The 16114-nt window shown below is 34.6% G+C and overlaps 2 protein-coding genes and 1 long non-coding RNA gene across 3 annotated transcripts; 2 read left to right on the top strand and 1 right to left on the bottom strand.

Moving 5' to 3' along the window:
* The first annotated feature begins 1928 nt into the window (after positions 1-1928).
* Positions 1929-6812, top strand: LOC135733451 (sterol 26-hydroxylase, mitochondrial-like). Its single transcript, XM_065252044.2, has 9 exons — positions 1929-2235; positions 2492-2682; positions 2905-3104; positions 4366-4563; positions 4711-4874; positions 5298-5464; positions 5540-5621; positions 5719-5919; positions 6003-6812. Exons 1-9 carry the CDS (start codon positions 1996-1998, stop codon positions 6114-6116), a joined length of 1557 nt encoding a protein of 518 aa, XP_065108116.1. The 5' UTR covers positions 1929-1995; the 3' UTR covers positions 6117-6812.
* On the bottom strand, positions 3057-7282 carry LOC135733452 (uncharacterized). The gene is made up of 3 exons (XR_010526950.1): positions 7137-7282; positions 6938-7021; positions 3057-3167 (listed from the first exon to the last, which is right to left on the bottom strand). It is a non-coding gene; the product is annotated as an uncharacterized lncRNA (long non-coding RNA).
* A 268-nt stretch (positions 7283-7550) lies between these two features.
* lss (lanosterol synthase (2,3-oxidosqualene-lanosterol cyclase)) lies at positions 7551-14657 on the top strand. The gene is made up of 22 exons (XM_065252045.2): positions 7551-7647; positions 8275-8443; positions 8580-8718; positions 8900-9008; positions 9296-9417; positions 9504-9600; positions 9691-9826; positions 10753-10861; positions 10951-11069; positions 11172-11269; positions 11342-11369; positions 11456-11512; positions 11623-11694; positions 12134-12184; positions 12278-12427; positions 12603-12699; positions 12810-12915; positions 12993-13058; positions 13149-13229; positions 13426-13596; positions 13687-13765; positions 14174-14657. Exons 1-22 carry the CDS (start codon positions 7634-7636, stop codon positions 14309-14311), a joined length of 2208 nt encoding a protein of 735 aa, XP_065108117.1. The 5' UTR covers positions 7551-7633; the 3' UTR covers positions 14312-14657.
* The last annotated feature ends 1457 nt before the right edge of the window (positions 14658-16114 follow it).

The following is a 16114-nucleotide window of genomic DNA, read 5'->3' as shown; positions in this document are numbered from 1 at the left end:
ATACCTACCCTTAGTAAATGGAAATTGCTTAAAACCTTTAATGTCCTGCCTCTGTGATATCAAAGCATGGTTGGCTTATAATCTCTTATACCTTAATAAAAATAAAACTGAGGTTGTAGAGTTCGGTCCCAAAAGATCGAAGGGTGTAACAGAGTTCAATTTTGGCCTACTGTCAATGAACGTTACAGAATGTTTTAAAAACTTGGGCGTTTTTATTGACAGTTCACTGAAGATGAACAAACCGATAAATCATGTTGTGAAGTCAAGCTTCTTTCATCTGAGGAATTTGGCCAAGATGAAATATCTGACATTGATTTAAGAGTCTCGAAATTGCACTCTCCACGGCCTTGCACCCTCTTATTTATCAGAGTTATTAATTAAACATCAAATGGAAAGAACATTGAGATCAACAACTCAAAACCTACTTAAAACTCATAGCTGGAAAGGGGATCGTGCATTTGCGGCAGTAGCACCATGGAATAGTTTACCTATATATATCAGAGATGCATTTTAAAAAACAACTTAAGACACATTTGTTTGCCATGGCATATCCCTCTTGTTGATACTTTGTATGTGTGTAATACTGTTTTTATTAATAATGTATTTATTTCTTTTATATAATGAGATGTTGTAAAGCACAATGGTCAACATGTGTTGTTTGTGCTATATAAATAAAGCTGACATTGACATTTGTGCATGTCATGCCTACAAAAGAAACGTCTGAAACCAGCCTAAGATGGTTGCCTGGTTTAAGCTGGCACATCAGGCTAGTTTTAAAGGGGTTTGGGCCACTTTTTAGCTGGTCTGGCTGGAAGACTAGCCGACCCACCAATTTGACTATACCAAGCATATGTTTTTTACTGAAGTATTATCTGTAATCGCAGGTTTGATTGTTAAAAGCAATCCGGCTGTTGTCGTGACAAAAAAGCATTATATATATTTTTTATAGAAACATACCAGCTTGGCTAAGCTGGTTGGTCATAGCTGGTTTAAAATGGAAGTAGCTGGTCAAGCTGGCCTTCCAGCCTATATGAGTAACTCTTTTGTATCCTATGAGAAACAGAATTTTTGCATCAGATGCAAGATTAGAAAATAGACTTTTGTAAACTAAATTTTACAAAGTTTTTCCAATTAAATGTTTTTTCTGCACTGTACATCTTTTATATGTTATATATTTCACATATAATGGTTTTACATTTAGTATCATTATATTTAAAATATAATACTTTATACAGTATATGTGTCGTAAAACTATGAACTACACTGCCGTTATTATTCATAACGTCATAAATATTTACTCTCTACTGTATGTGCTTTTACCAGTTTGTCATCATTACGGGGAAAAGAAAATTCTCCAGTATATCAAAAATACTATAGGTAAATGAACAAGGTAAACATTTATGGATTGTACTTCAATATAATAAAATACTAATAGTTAATGTTCTTCAATAAACGCATTTTAATGATTATGTTTATGCGATTCAGGGAGGTTTTCCCTTCAGCAATGGTCTTGAATGATTATTTTGCACATGATTTAAACACCACATAGACATAATATTTGTCTAACCTTTTATTGTGATTAATAAAGTAATATCAAACATTTTAGCAAATTTCTTTTAAAAATAAGATAAAAAAACAGAGAGAAATCTGCTATTTCTTTCATTCAGTATGCTCTGTTTGAATAAGATATAAGATAGTATTGCTTCACCTTCATGTTCAAAAACACATATTACTTCTTTTCACCATTTCCACACAAAAAAAATTTTTTTTGTAGATTCTAGGAATAGTAGATATTTCCTGCTATCTTCCATTGGCGCCCATGGTGTTATATTATGGTGTATTGTATCTGTGATAATGATGTTTACTTAATACTCCCACAAGAAGATTTCATTACATCAGAGAATAAAGGGTTAACCCGAGAGGATATAGCCCCACCTCCCTCTCCCTCCTGAGTGCAACAGGATCGTAGTTTTCCACATTCTTTCCACTGCTTCCATGATGGCTGTTCATCTCGCAGTGAGCTCTGCAAGAAGAAATGGATTTGTTTTCCTCAGGTCCAGCACAGGAGCTATGGACATCAGAAGGCGGCCAGTGGGTAATGCAAGTGCTGCCGTTACTGATCAGGACACCCAGAGGAAACTCAAGACTGCATCTGATCTCCCAGAGATCACAACCTTTAGAATGTTATGCAGACTGTTCTTTAAAGGGTATCTCAATCGCATGCATGAGCTGCAGGTACAGAGGTCATACCACAGCCACTACACCTATGCACAGCTTGTTTGGCATATATTATCTGTAATCACAGGTCTGACTGTTGTAAGCAATTCGGCTGTTATCGTGACAAAAATATATTTTAATTGAAACATGTTTAAATTATACTACATGTGATTTCTGATGTTTATTGACATAAAAAAGTTAGAAATATAAACAAGTTCTCAAAAACAATCAGATTATTGTTTTGCATAAATTTCTTTGTGTGTCATCTTTCCAGTTATACGAGAAACAGCTTTATGGTCCCATGTACAATGTGAACGCTGGAAACTTCAAGGCTATTTCAATAAACAGCGTTGATTTACTGGAGGAACTGCTCAGAAAAGATGAAAAGTTTCCCTCTAGAGGAGACATGACTCTGTGGACAGAATACCGTGACAAGAGAGGCATCGGCTACGGCCCCTTTACAGAGTAAAAACAATTCACTTATTAATTTTAACTGGTGCTGCCAGTGGTGTTATTGAAGGAAGTAAAATAACAACATTTTTGTGCTGCATGTGATTGCATAAAGCTTTAAGATTACGTAATGCTGCATGGAAATCATTAAGAGAATATGGAACTGTATGACATTATGTAAGCTACATAACTAACGCATAATATCTGAAGGGGTTTTTATTATATGTTTATCAACAGAGAAGGAGAAAAATGGTACAAGCTGCGCGCTGTGCTGAACAAACGTATGCTTCATCCAAAAGAATCGGTTCAGTATGGGGATGTGATTAATGAGGTGGTCACAGATTTCATCAAAAGGATTTACCATCTGCGTGAGGTCAGCCCCTCTGGTGATTTGGTCTCTGATCTGACCAATGAACTTTACCGCTTTTCTCTCGAAGGTATTCACTTCCAAAATTGCTTTTAAAAGATGTTCCTATAGCTCAGGCCATGGGTTTGATTCTCTGGAAACACAAATTAACAAGAAGAGTGCACTTTAAAGATGCATTGTGTAACTCTCTTGACAAGGATGTTTTAACAGAAATGCTATATAATATACACAACTATATTATCAGTGACGTATAAAGACCTTGATGTATAAATGAACTGTTATGTTTTTATTACCTTGAGCCATTCTTATCTACATACACTGCCGGTCCCCTTTCATGGAAGATGCAATTTTGCACCCATTGGGTCTCATTCATTAAGCATGCGTACGCACAAATTTGTGTGTGAACAAATCGTGATCTTCAACATAAACTGTAGTATCAAAATGTGCAAAGTTTTGTCTCTACAAAGTGCGTCACTATGTTGTCTCAGACAGTGACATGTTTGTCCTGTGACGGCTTCTCTATGTGCTGCGAAAGGGAGGGGTGCAATAAGCAATGTCACCACTAGATGCCGCCTAATCTACACACTGCACCTTTAACAAAAATAATTATTGGATAAAAGCATCTGCATGGTGAGTAAGACAAGCATAAAACAACAGAATTTAAGGAAAAAATGGACTTTGCTCAATATCATGTAAACCTTATGCTGTATGTGGCAAGACCTGAATAATATTGGCCTATACTGCAAAGAATATCACAGCAATATAAACACTAGACTGTAGGAGTGTGTGAATTGCAATTTAAAATTAATATTGTGCTGCTTGTGGTGTAAAGTTTTTACTTTGTCTTTGACTATAGTACTGCATGATATTGAGGGAAAATGGGATAACGAACAGAAAATGATATAACAATGTACATGTTTCACTTTTTTTGGGGGGGGGGGGGGGGAGAAAGTATGACACTCTCTGCTATCTGAATTGACCTAAACATCTGACTGTACGTAACTTTATATAATGCGATATGCACATTAGCAGTCTTTATATTATGACACTACATTTATTCATTACATTCATGCATTTGGCAGACGCTTTTATCCAAAGCCACTTAGAGTGCATTTAGGTGTACATTTTATCAGCATATGTGTTGCCTGGGTTTCAACCCATGACCTTTTGTGCTGCAGTGCTCTACCACTGAGCTATACAGGAGTTTTATCAATATGATGAAGATGCATGATCATTTCAAATGTATTTTAACACAAACATTTGAATCAACTGGTGTACATATCTATTTGCCCTAGCTGGCCTTAGTTTTTGACTGTCCTTTTTTTATTCAGGCATATCATCTATTCTGTTTGAGACACGCATTGGTTGCCTGGAGAAAGAGATCCCTGCCGAGACACAAGATTTTATTGACTCCATTGCACAAATGTTCACCTACAGCATGCCTGTAGTAATGCTGCCAAACTGGACTCGTGATTACTTACCATTTTGGCGACGGTACCTCAATGGCTGGGAAGGCATATTTAAATTTGGTAAGCTTTTCTTATTAGAGATTTGAGATAAGACACAATGTTTTTAGAAATAGTATTTGTTTGGTTGCACAGTAATGTTTTGTTTGGGACAGACTATTGCACCTTATTGCTTAGATATGATTTTTATTGCTTTATGGTTTTGTCTAGCTGCTAAACTGATTGACATGAAGATGGAGGATATTCAAAAGCGTGTGGATGCTAATCAGGAGGTTGCTGGGGAGTACCTCACCTACCTGCTTTCTAATGTCAAGATGTCCAATAAAGACGTTTATGGAAGCATTGCTGAACTGCTGTTGGCTGGAGTGGACACAGTAAGATTAATTTACCCCAGCTATCCATCTGAATGCATTTAATGTGATTCAACGTTTATTTTATCCTATAAAAAAGGACATAAAAGGCTACAGGTGAACACTTTTGGACACTTTCTGTAAAAAAAAACTATTTGAATGTTATTGTATTTAACCATCAGCTTTGGTTTGTGTTTTTTTATTTAATTCCTGCTTTCTTTACTTGGTTGACCTTTGACGACTTCTGTTATTTCTGTGATACTGTAAAATGTTGTTAACTGTTGTGATTTTCCTAATTTGTAAATTGCTTTAGATAAAAGTGTCAGCTAAATGACTAATGCTATTCTTAATAAACGTAATGCACATTCATGTTGTAAATGTAAGTCATACAGTACATACATTTTTGCCTAAGTGTTTAAATACTTTATTGTCTTCTTCATGTGCTAGACCTCCAACACTATGTTGTGGACCTTGAATCTGCTATCGAGAGACCCACAAGCTCAAGCTACTCTGTATGAGGAGGTAAACCGCATCGTACAGGGTGACAGAGTCCCGACTGCGCAGGAAGTCAACAGCATGCCTTACCTAAAAGCTGTCATTAAAGAAGCACTAAGGTAGAGCATTTTATATAAATTTATTAACAATAATTATAATACAAAGACTGTAATGTGTATACATAATCTATGCAGAATGTATCCTGTGGTCACCATGAATTCTCGTATCATGGCAGAAAATGATGTGGTCATTGGTGGACACTTTTTCAATAAAAGGGTACAAATAATTTTTTTCCTCCCTAATGTTCTTATGCACCTAAAAAGTATTCAACATTTAAAAACGAGTATGGCTATATGAATTGTTTTTTATACAGACAACATTCACAATTTGCCACTATGCGATAAGCAATGATGAGAAGGTGTTTCCAGAACCAAGAAAGTTCAAACCCGAACGTTGGCTCCGAGATGGCCGAGCCAGGCCCAACCCATTTGGGTCGATCCCATTTGGATTTGGAGTCAGAGGTTGTGTTGGTCGTCGCATTGCTGAACTGGAAATGTATCTGGCTTTGGCCAGGGTAAGAATCGATTTATTTCATGCAAAGCATTTATATGTTTTAGATATTATAAATTAGGCTTATTGACTGTTATTTCCTTACAGATAATCAAGTTATTTGAAATCAGACCAGACCCAACAATAGGTGAGGTTCAAGCAATCAATCGCACAGTGCTTGTGGCAGATAGACAGGTCAACTTTCACTTTGTGGAGAGATAAAACACACCATCTCGGTCTTAGCTGAAGAAGACAGCTTAAGGGATAGTTCACAGAAAAAAAATTATAAATTCTGTCATTATTTACGCACATTCTTGTTGTTCTAAACCTTTATTCTGTTATATACAAAAGAAGATATTTTGATAAATAATGATAAGCACACATTTGTGATTAAAAAAGCATAGATTTGAAAAACTGTCTCAACTAAATGTTTAGTTTGCACTATACATCTAATATTTCAAATATAAAGGTTTTTATATTTTGTATTATTATAATTAAAATGTATTTATATATTTATAATATGAATTATATGAAATATATTCTGTGTGATGTTTCATTGATGTTTTACAATTATTTTACCATGTCTATTTTACATTGTACAGTTGTCATACATTTTTAAGAATTTTTTGTAATGCTTTTCAGTACACTAAGCATATAGATGATGAAGATCTGCCTGTGACAGATATGGAGAATGACAATATAGGAGCACAGTCCAGTATGTCATTAAATAGATACCTTTAAATGTAATATATACAAATATATTCCTTTTCTTTTTTGGGTGTGACACTGTTCCCTTTAAGGCCATGGCTTTTTAGCAGTTGAAAAAGGCCACTATACAGGTCTAAACATAATATGTTTATATTGAGGGTCAAAAAGACATTTTAGGAAATAAAAAAGATACCATGAAAAAACTTAAAAGTTTGTGTCTTTTCCATGCCATTTATTATACACCGGAATTTAAGTGTTAAAAGAAAATTAAATCACTGACCACTCTGCCATGTATGTGATTTATTGGTGGTCACCTAATGGCGCCTGTACTTCACCTGTGTCATTCTGTGGGTCAGGGTCAATCATGGCTGTCAGGGTGTGAGCGGTTATCAGAGAATCCAGGCAGGTTAAGCTTCCATCTCAAATTAAATAATCAATACATTATTATTTAATTCCATCTGTTTATATTAACTGTACTGTATGTATACACCCATTTATTGTAGGATCTGAACAGTAATGCATTACCGTACTCACTTTAGTCTTTTCTCATCATGGATAAACCATCTACATTTTGCTTCCACATTTAAACTGAGATCCTATTAAAGTTTTGGTGTGGCATATAATCTTTAAAACTAGTTTCGACTATAATTAAGACTATGCTGTAAAGCACGTTTTGTGCATTTAATACTAGTACGCTGGGGTAACGTTAAATTATGAACCACAGTGCCTCATTATTTATTCATAAAACTCTGAACGTCATTCGTGTAAAACTGAACGCCACGCACTGTATTTGTAGCTTGTGATTGGAGGGATAGTTCTATGGTCATATCTCTCCATGCGGTAACTCGCTCGGAAGGCAGCGCTAAGAATTATGGCACATGTAGTTTAAAGTATTTCCTTTTTGACAATAACAGGGAGGTCCATGTTGAAAAAAGAACTACATTTCCCAGATTTATTGAAATGAGCGATGAACGTCTTGGTAAATAAAGGTTTAATTCAAGTAGCTACGAGTTGCATATGAACTTGAAAAGATGACAGAGGGAACGTGAGTATTTGATTAATTTTATATGTGAATATTATCGTTGTTGTTTACAGTAATTAAAGAAATACTTTTACCCTGAAACACGTTAACTAGAAGTAAGTTAGATAATTCTGAATATTTTAATTGAAACATTTGACATGATTATGTTTTTACAGTATTATTAAGATTGTGCTTATAGCGTTATCTATATTATGACATGACGTAATTTATTAATGTTAAATGTTACTTATTTCTTAAATTTTAAATGTTAGCACTGTATGATGAATATTAATACAATAATTAAAATTATAAATACATAAAATCTAAAAACAATTTTTTACACTGCATGTGTCAGGGCATTTAAAATAATCCATAAAGCTCCATAAGGACTCATTTAGCTCAGTGGTAAAGCATTGCGTTAGATATGCAATAGGTTTTGGGTTCAATCGCAGGCAACACACTGATAAAATATATAGGCTAACTTACCTTGTAATGCACTGTAAGTTGCTTTAAATAAAAGCCTCTCCCAAATGCATAAATGTTATGTAAGTGTAGATCTAGCACCATGCAAGGTTTGTTTATAACTTAATTTGTATTATGGGGTGCTACTTTATTTGGCAATCTATGTTTTACATTTGAATGTTTATACAGGTGTTTGCGTAGAAGGGGAGGACCATATAAGACTGAGCCTGTGACGAATCTCAGGCGTTGGAGGTTGAGTAATGTAGAAGGCAGACAGACCTGGCGGTATATAGTGGATTCAGAGAGCATCGACAGACAGCAGAACATGCTTGAATGTCATTCCCTGGGACTGGACACGGTGAACATACGACCATATTAGACAATGCATTGCATTTCTACATTTATGTTCAAGAAAAACACTCTTGCAAAGCTTGATCTTAGAGGCCTTTCTCGTATGTTTTTGTATTTGATGTAAATGCTATAATCTGTTTCAGTCTGAGTTTATCTCTGAGTCTCCTCCTGCACATACTGCAGTAGACGCTGCACTAAAGGGAATGGATTTCTTCAGCCGTCTGCAGACTGAAGATGGCCATTGGGCTGGAGATTATGGTGGACCACTTTTCTTACTACCAGGTGACTTTTAAGACATGTTGGTCATTAGATTAAAAACGTTTTTTGGGGGGCAGTTAGCCAGAACACTTACAAAAAATAATGAAGAGCCCACTTGTTTCCTCTGTGTTGTAATCTGTTTTTTGATCACGCAAAATTTATGTTGTAAACTGTCCCTATTCTGCATTTGTCTGATGGTCTTTAGGTCTGCTTATAACATGCCACATCGCAAAGATCCCTCTTCCAGAAGCATGGAAACAGGAGATGGTCAGATACCTGCGTTCTGTACAACTGCCTGATGGAGGCTGGGGCCTGTGAGTATTTTTATTACTCAAATATGAAAATATATATATAGTATGTAAATTGTAACATTTGATATTAGTTCAGTTTCTCTGCCTTTAATTCATGCAGATCTGAAAAACTGATTAGATAGGATATATTTTTTAAAATATTTTTTCTTTTAGTATTTCTGTGAATTGTGCTTTTTTATATATTTCTTATGTAGTACTACACTAATGTTAATCATGTTTTGGTTTTTAATGTGTGCATCTAAAGCATTACTAAAACAATAAAGGAAGTATCAGAAATGTTTATTTTCCAGGCACGTTGAGGATAAATCCACTGTTTTTGGAACAGCTTTGAATTATACCAGCATGAGAATTCTAGGAGTTGGTCCTGATGATCCAGATTTGGTCCGGGCAAGGAATAATTTACACAGCAAAGGTCTGTAATTGCTGTTATACTGAGAGGAAAGTGTATGTTCATATGTAATGTAGCATTAAATGAAACATGGTTATGCTCTGTTTTAGGGGGTGCAGTCTGTATACCATCCTGGGGTAAATTTTGGTTGGCTATCCTGAACGTATACAGCTGGGAAGGAATAAATACACTCGTTCCAGAAATGTGGTACACAGACAATTCATTAGCTCTCACAGTTAGTGTAGTGTTGGATTTGTTCATGTTTGTAGTTGCATTTGTTGTGTTTAATTTGATCAGGTTATTGCCTACCTGGATGCCAGCACATCCTTCTACCTTATGGTGCCATTGTCGGCAGGTCTATCTGCCTATGAGTTACTGCTATGCAGTCAGACTGTGTGCTGATGAAGATGATCTGGTGCTCAGTTTAAGACAGGTGCAGTTCTATAAATTGACCACTATTTAAAAATTAACCATGGTTTTATGTTGTTTCCATATTTTTGCCAGATTTATTACCAATAAAGTACCACAAAATATGATCACTGTGGTAGTAAATTAGTTGTTACTACAGTTTAACTACAAATTTACAATACTTAAACCATGCCCATATGGAAAAAATATATATTTTTAAATATATGTTTTAAAATATACAAAAATGGTCCAAAAATAAATTTGCTAAAATATATTTTGGAATATGTTTACAAAAAATATTTTTCACAGATATATTTTTGACCGTTTTTTGTATATTTTGAAATATATTAAAAATATATTTTTTAAAGTATTAAAAAATATATTTAGCCCTCCATATATTTCAAACATACCGAGCCCCTAAGGTGACATTGGAGTAAAAAAAATCTAATTTGTTTTTTCTAAGTTTAGTTTCGCGTGCTTGCCATAGAAATGTTTTTTTTCTGTATGGGTGGTTAAAGGCAAATCATCACAATTGCATTAGCACACCATAGTCAACGTTAATCATATAAAGCATCATTTCATAACAACAAAATTGTGGCCATTGAAAATGCTGAGTGGCTAATTCCTTTGGAAAGCCACTGGACGCAGTGCCTGGTGAGCAAAAGTTAATGTCATGCCCTGATAGCATGTATACTGTGGATAATTGTCTGTATCCATGAAACACATAAATGATTGGCTGTATTTGTCAAAATGTATACATGAGAGCACACAATACTAGTTTGTCCTATAATGCAATGTGCTTGACTTGACGTTAGAGTTGAATGAAAATGATCAGCCATTCAGTTTTTAATATCTCTTATTCAACTAATCCATCAGCATTTAGTCACTGAACGAACAATGCAGCATGCTGCCTAATCACAGTTGTTTTATGTTTGTATTTATTTCAAACAGGAGTTGTATGTTCAGGATTACTCGACTATTAACTGGCCAGCTCAGAGGAATAATGTAGCAGCCTGTGACTTGTATACACCACACAGCACCTTGCTTACAGTTGCTTATTGTAAGAGAAGTGTCACACTATTACGCATAATAAATGTTTTATCTTTCTAGATGTTGATGCACATAACAGTCTTTAACATAATCTTACAGTGATGCTGAATGCGTATGAAGCTCATCACAGCACAACACTGAGAGAAAAAGCAGGGAAGGAGCTCTATGACCATATCAAAGCAGACGATCGCTTCACTAAGTGTATAAGCATCGGCCCGGTGAGAAAACTGAGGGAAATCTGAATGGATTCTCTTTCTCAATAAAACAACTTGTGATGTTGATGTTACACAAACAATAAAAAACTTTTTTTATTTTATCAGATTTCAAAAACTATCAATATGTTGGTCCGCTGGTATGTGGAAGGACCCACCTCACCTGCCTTCCAGGAGCATGTGTCTAGGATTCCAGACTACTTATGGTTAGTGATCTAATATATCTAATGTGTTTTAATATTTGTGTCCTCCTGTTAACATTTTCCCAAACTTTCCAGGCTAGGTTTGGATGGAATGAAAATGCAGGTGAGTTGTTATTATACTATAATAGAATTGCATATGTTGTATCCTTACCTAGCAATCTCACTTAACTTTGTTATTTTTGTGTTCAGGGGACTAATGGATCACAGCTATGGGACACTGCCTTTACAGTGCAAGCATATCTTGAGGTGCACAGATCTTTTTTGGCTTCAACAATGTTCATTCACAGAAAGAAGATGGCTGTGATTAACTGTTTGCAAATATTTTCTTTGCTGAGATATGCATTTTTTTTTAACAGGCAGGTGCCCAAAATGTTCCCAGGTTTACGGAGTGTCTCAGACAAGCACATCATTTCTTTGACGTGACTCAGGTACATGAATAAATCTTATTTTTAAACATTTTTTTTTCTTAAAGGAACTTAGTGGATATTTATGATTTTGACAGTGTTGTGCTAGGACTAAGTAATGGTGAAATACTGATGTGTAACTCCTAGGGGAAACATAGTTAGGTCTTCCCAAAACCAAAATAAAAAGATCCCTGTAAAGTTTCCAAGCAATTCCTTTTATTTTTAATGGTAAATCTCATTAATTTGTCATTATTGTAAAACAGAAACCATTTACAATATCACAGTAAAATTTTTGTAAACAACCATAATGTCACAAACAAGCCATGATGTAAACACATTTAATTTTAAATAGTATGTGATAGCCATTAAGGCAATGGGATTTTTTTGCATCACAAGTTTCATGTGATCTACTGTACCCTAAATAATAACTTTATATGCTCTAACCAGTTTTTCATCATTACAGGTTAAAGAAAATCCTCCAGAATATCAAAAATACTATAGGCAAATGAACAAGGTAAACATTTATGCATTACATTTCAACATGTAATACTAATTGTTAATGTGCTCTTCTATAAATACATTTAATGATTATGTTTGTGCAATTCAGGGAGGCTTTCCCTTCAGCACACGTGACTGTGGTTGGATTGTTGCGGACTGTACAGCAGAGGGGCTGAAATCTGTGATGTTACTACAGGAGCAATGCAGTTTCCTTAAAAAACTAATTCCTAAAGAAAGACTCTTTGATGCTGTCAATGTGGTACAACCCTAAAATTCAAATACATACACCTTTAATATTTTGTCTACTGTATGTGTCTTGGCTGTGGTTAGACCTAGGCCCAACGAAAACCCTCTATAACTCAAACTATGTTTGATCAGACACAATATTTACTTTGTTTGTATGTATAATCTCTGACCCTTTAAATCTATTTCAGCTGCTAAGCATGAGAAATCCTGATGGAGGGTTTGCAACGTATGAGAGAAAGCGTGGAGGAAGACTGCTGGAGCTGCTAAACCCATCTGAAGTTTTCGGTGAGCGTAATGTTAAAAAACACAGTTTTGTTTGTCAAATGAAATGTGACGTATAGCCTGACTAGATTCCAATCAGCCATGGTTGTGTTTTCCATTTTTTTTTCTCTCAGGTGACATAATGATTGACTACACGTATGTTGAGTGCACTTCAGCTGTAATGCAGGCACTGAAACACTTCCACAAAGTATATCCTGAACACAGAGCTGAGGAGATTAGGTACATTGAAATGCAATATTTCAACATATCGACATTTTAGAAATGGTTTGGTAGAAGAGCATCTCTTGATTATACAGGACAACTCTTCAGGAGGGGCTGGATTTCTGCAGGAGGATTCAAAGACATGATGGCTCATGGGAAGGGTAGGCATTGATTTTTAAATGCATCATTTATAATGAAAGAAATTGTTCTGTTCTCTCGAAGTCTGTTTACTCTCATGTTTTCTGTATCAGATCTTGGGGAGTCTGTTTCACATATGGTGTCTGGTTTGGTCTGGAGGCATTCGCATGTATGGGCCACACTTTTCAGAATGGGTAAGTTATATGTTTTCCATCTAGATATAATCCCATTATACATTCAAGTAGGGATAAAAATGGTGGCAAACAAAGTGAATATATATTTATATTTAAGTCTTTTGTGTGTCATGTTTTTTTGTAGTACAGTATTGCATCATTAAGGAAAGCCTACATCCTCCTAATGTAACTCCCTTGTGTCTTACCATTGCTGCAGATCTGTTTGTGTGGAGGTGAAGCATGCATGTGACTTCCTGCTGTCTAAGCAAATGGAGGATGGAGGTTGGGGGGAAGACTTTGAGTCATGTGAGCAGCGACGCTACATTCAAAGTAAAAACTCCCAGATCCACAACACCTGCTGGGCTCTGATGGCATTGATGGCTGTCGGGTAACATTCATACCAGTGTCTTATTATAGCATACTGATTTTCAGATACAGAACTTCATTCATTATTTCCTAAAAATGTCTTTTTTATTAGGTATCCTGATGTCAGAGTAATTGAGAGGGGTATTCAGGTATTGATTGATAAGCAGCTTTCCAATGGAGACTGGCCCCAAGTAAGCATTATTGTTTTGTTTATTCACTTAAAGTCCCTGTAAAGTCAGATATTAAATGTGTTCTGAGATAGGGACACCACAGAAAATGTTGATATTAACCACCCAGCTAAATTTGAATGTTTAAAAAATACCAAATAAATAAAATAAGTTACAGGTGCAAGTGCATCACTGAGCCACCATTTTAGGCCTGCCTAAAAAATCCTGAACTCAGAAATGGTGAAAAACTGTTTAACTAACTCTGCAGTTCAGTACTACATTGTTTACAGTCTTTGTGACATGTTTCAGCAACGCATTTCTAACATTTATAATGTGATTAGAAATAATTATTGACTTTACAGAGACTTTAGGTTTTAACAAATCTTTAAAATTCATTTACTCTCTGAATCTATCACGTGCTGTTTTTTGTAGGAGAATATTTCTGGAGTGTTTAATAAAAGCTGTGCCATCAGCTACACCACTTACAGGAATGTTTTTCCTGTGTGGACACTCGGACGTTTCTCACGACTTTACCCCTGCAATTCTCTGACTGGAAAGCTCAAGCTGTGAATCTGATGTTGTCGTATCTGTGCTCCAAATGAGCAGTAGTTGACTGTGCCTGATCAAAGACAATTCGTCTTTAAAACAAACCTGTTTGCTGCTCATTAAAAAAGTAGGGATTATTGTCTATAGAAGTCTATAGAATATCTAATATCAAAGTCTATAAAGTCTATTAATTTTTGTCTTCATGTAAACATTGAAAGAAGGCATTACATTTTGTAGATAATGTGATTTTCAGTACTCTTCTAATAAACAATTTTATAACAGTTTTGTGATACAATTCTTGGCTTTTATGGCTAAGGTTTGCCAGTCCATTTAAATAATGAAAAAATAAAATGTCCATGTTTTAATAAGGTTTTATTGTTTCTGATTAATTTGTCACACACTAAAAATGGAAGATCAAGCTGAATCAAATATATTGTGGAATAAAGCCTTATATACAATGTGCCTTGGTTGTATACTGTAGATTTTGGTAAATATGGTAGGGTGTGTTTATCTAGGCATTTCAAGCATACAAATAAGTCACAGATTGTGCTTTGTATATATTCTGCATACCATACAAATGATTAAAGTTTTGTGTAATGCTGAACATACCTGTGTAGAAGGTTACATATTGTGTGTACATTGCTGTACTGTAAAGATATATTTTTTAATTAATTAAATTTAATATTTATTATGTGTGGATGAAGAAAGTACTCAAAGTGAAATAATTAAATTATTAATAAATCAAACCACGAATAAAGATAGCAATTTATTTAAAATAATTTAATCATTAAAAACAATTTTCCATTTGTCGTCAAACATCCTTAAAGTGTTTTTTTATATATATATATATATATAATAACAGAGGACTTTATAAAATATTAATAGCATTAATAACAAAAGTTAATAATATTGTTAATATTATTTTACTCTACGAGGACTTTTATTTTGCAACAGGTGATTTAAAGGTCTTACATATTCAATCAGAATTCACATATGTTTTTAATATTCAAGCACCTCTTTGACAGGGTAAATTCTGTGTAAAATTTTATAGGATACTTCTTTAATTTTATTATTAATAAAAAACGTATTTGTTATTAACAACACTTTTTTCCAGTTAATATTTTCATAATAAGTAGACCAAAACACTGTTGAATAAGGCAATTAGTTTGTTTTTAAACCATTTCTAATATGTTTATTACTGCATTTATCTTTTACTTCATTAATATTCCCAATAAATATTGTATCACTACAAAAACTGGTTTGACGATCAACGTTTACAGTATAGAATCCAGGATTTCTTAATAGTAATGCAACTTTATCAGGGATTGCATCAAAGATAATAGCATAATTTTAATAGCCTTTTAATTTATATTAGGTATTTTAATACCTAAATGGGTTATTTTTTGGTAAATTATATGTGATGTATTATGTGAAAGTTGTGTCAGAAGAAAACATATTGGTTTTCTCACTAGTGTCTCTACCGCTTTGTCATTTGATGTTGTGTCGTGCTCTTATCTGCCGGCAGGGGGCACTCTCCCGTAACGCTTGTGTTTTTGTGTCTGCTTCACATTATTATTAATTATTTGGTAATTGTTTGGTAAATTATATGTGATGTCTTATGTGAAAGTGAAAACATGTCGGTTTTTTCACTAGTAGTGTCTCTACGCTTGGTCATCTGATTTTATGTCGTGCTCTTATCTGCCGGCAGGGGGCACTCTCCCGTACCGCTCGCATTGAATCAACGCATGTGTACATATCTATGGAATCAACGAGCTAATTCAAGAAAAAGAGAAATCTAATTTTTTTTTGTTTATTCCTGATTATGCT

The sequence above is a fragment of the Paramisgurnus dabryanus genome, chromosome 15 (genome assembly GCF_030506205.2).
Source record: "Paramisgurnus dabryanus chromosome 15, PD_genome_1.1, whole genome shotgun sequence".
Classification (NCBI taxonomy): domain Eukaryota; kingdom Metazoa; phylum Chordata; class Actinopteri; order Cypriniformes; family Cobitidae; genus Paramisgurnus; species Paramisgurnus dabryanus.
Note: the sequence above shows the minus strand (reverse complement) of the source record. Positions and strands in the feature narration are given on the sequence as shown.

Excerpts from the sequence above, each read along its gene's own strand:
- LOC135733451 (XM_065252044.2), top strand. The coding sequence starts at position 1,996 with ATGATGGCTGTTCATCTCGCAGTGAGCTCTGCAAGAAGAAATGGATTT. Across the intron at positions 2,683-2,904 it reads GGCTACGGCCCCTTTACAGA|AGAAGGAGAAAAATGGTACA; the intron begins GTAAAAACAATT and ends GTTTATCAACAG. Across the intron at positions 5,920-6,002 it reads TGTATCTGGCTTTGGCCAGG|ATAATCAAGTTATTTGAAAT; the intron begins GTAAGAATCGAT and ends ATTTCCTTACAG.
- lss (XM_065252045.2), top strand. Across the intron at positions 9,418-9,503 it reads GAATAATTTACACAGCAAAG|GGGGTGCAGTCTGTATACCA; the intron begins GTCTGTAATTGC and ends GCTCTGTTTTAG. Across the intron at positions 11,370-11,455 it reads TGGATGGAATGAAAATGCAG|GGGACTAATGGATCACAGCT; the intron begins GTGAGTTGTTAT and ends TTTTGTGTTCAG.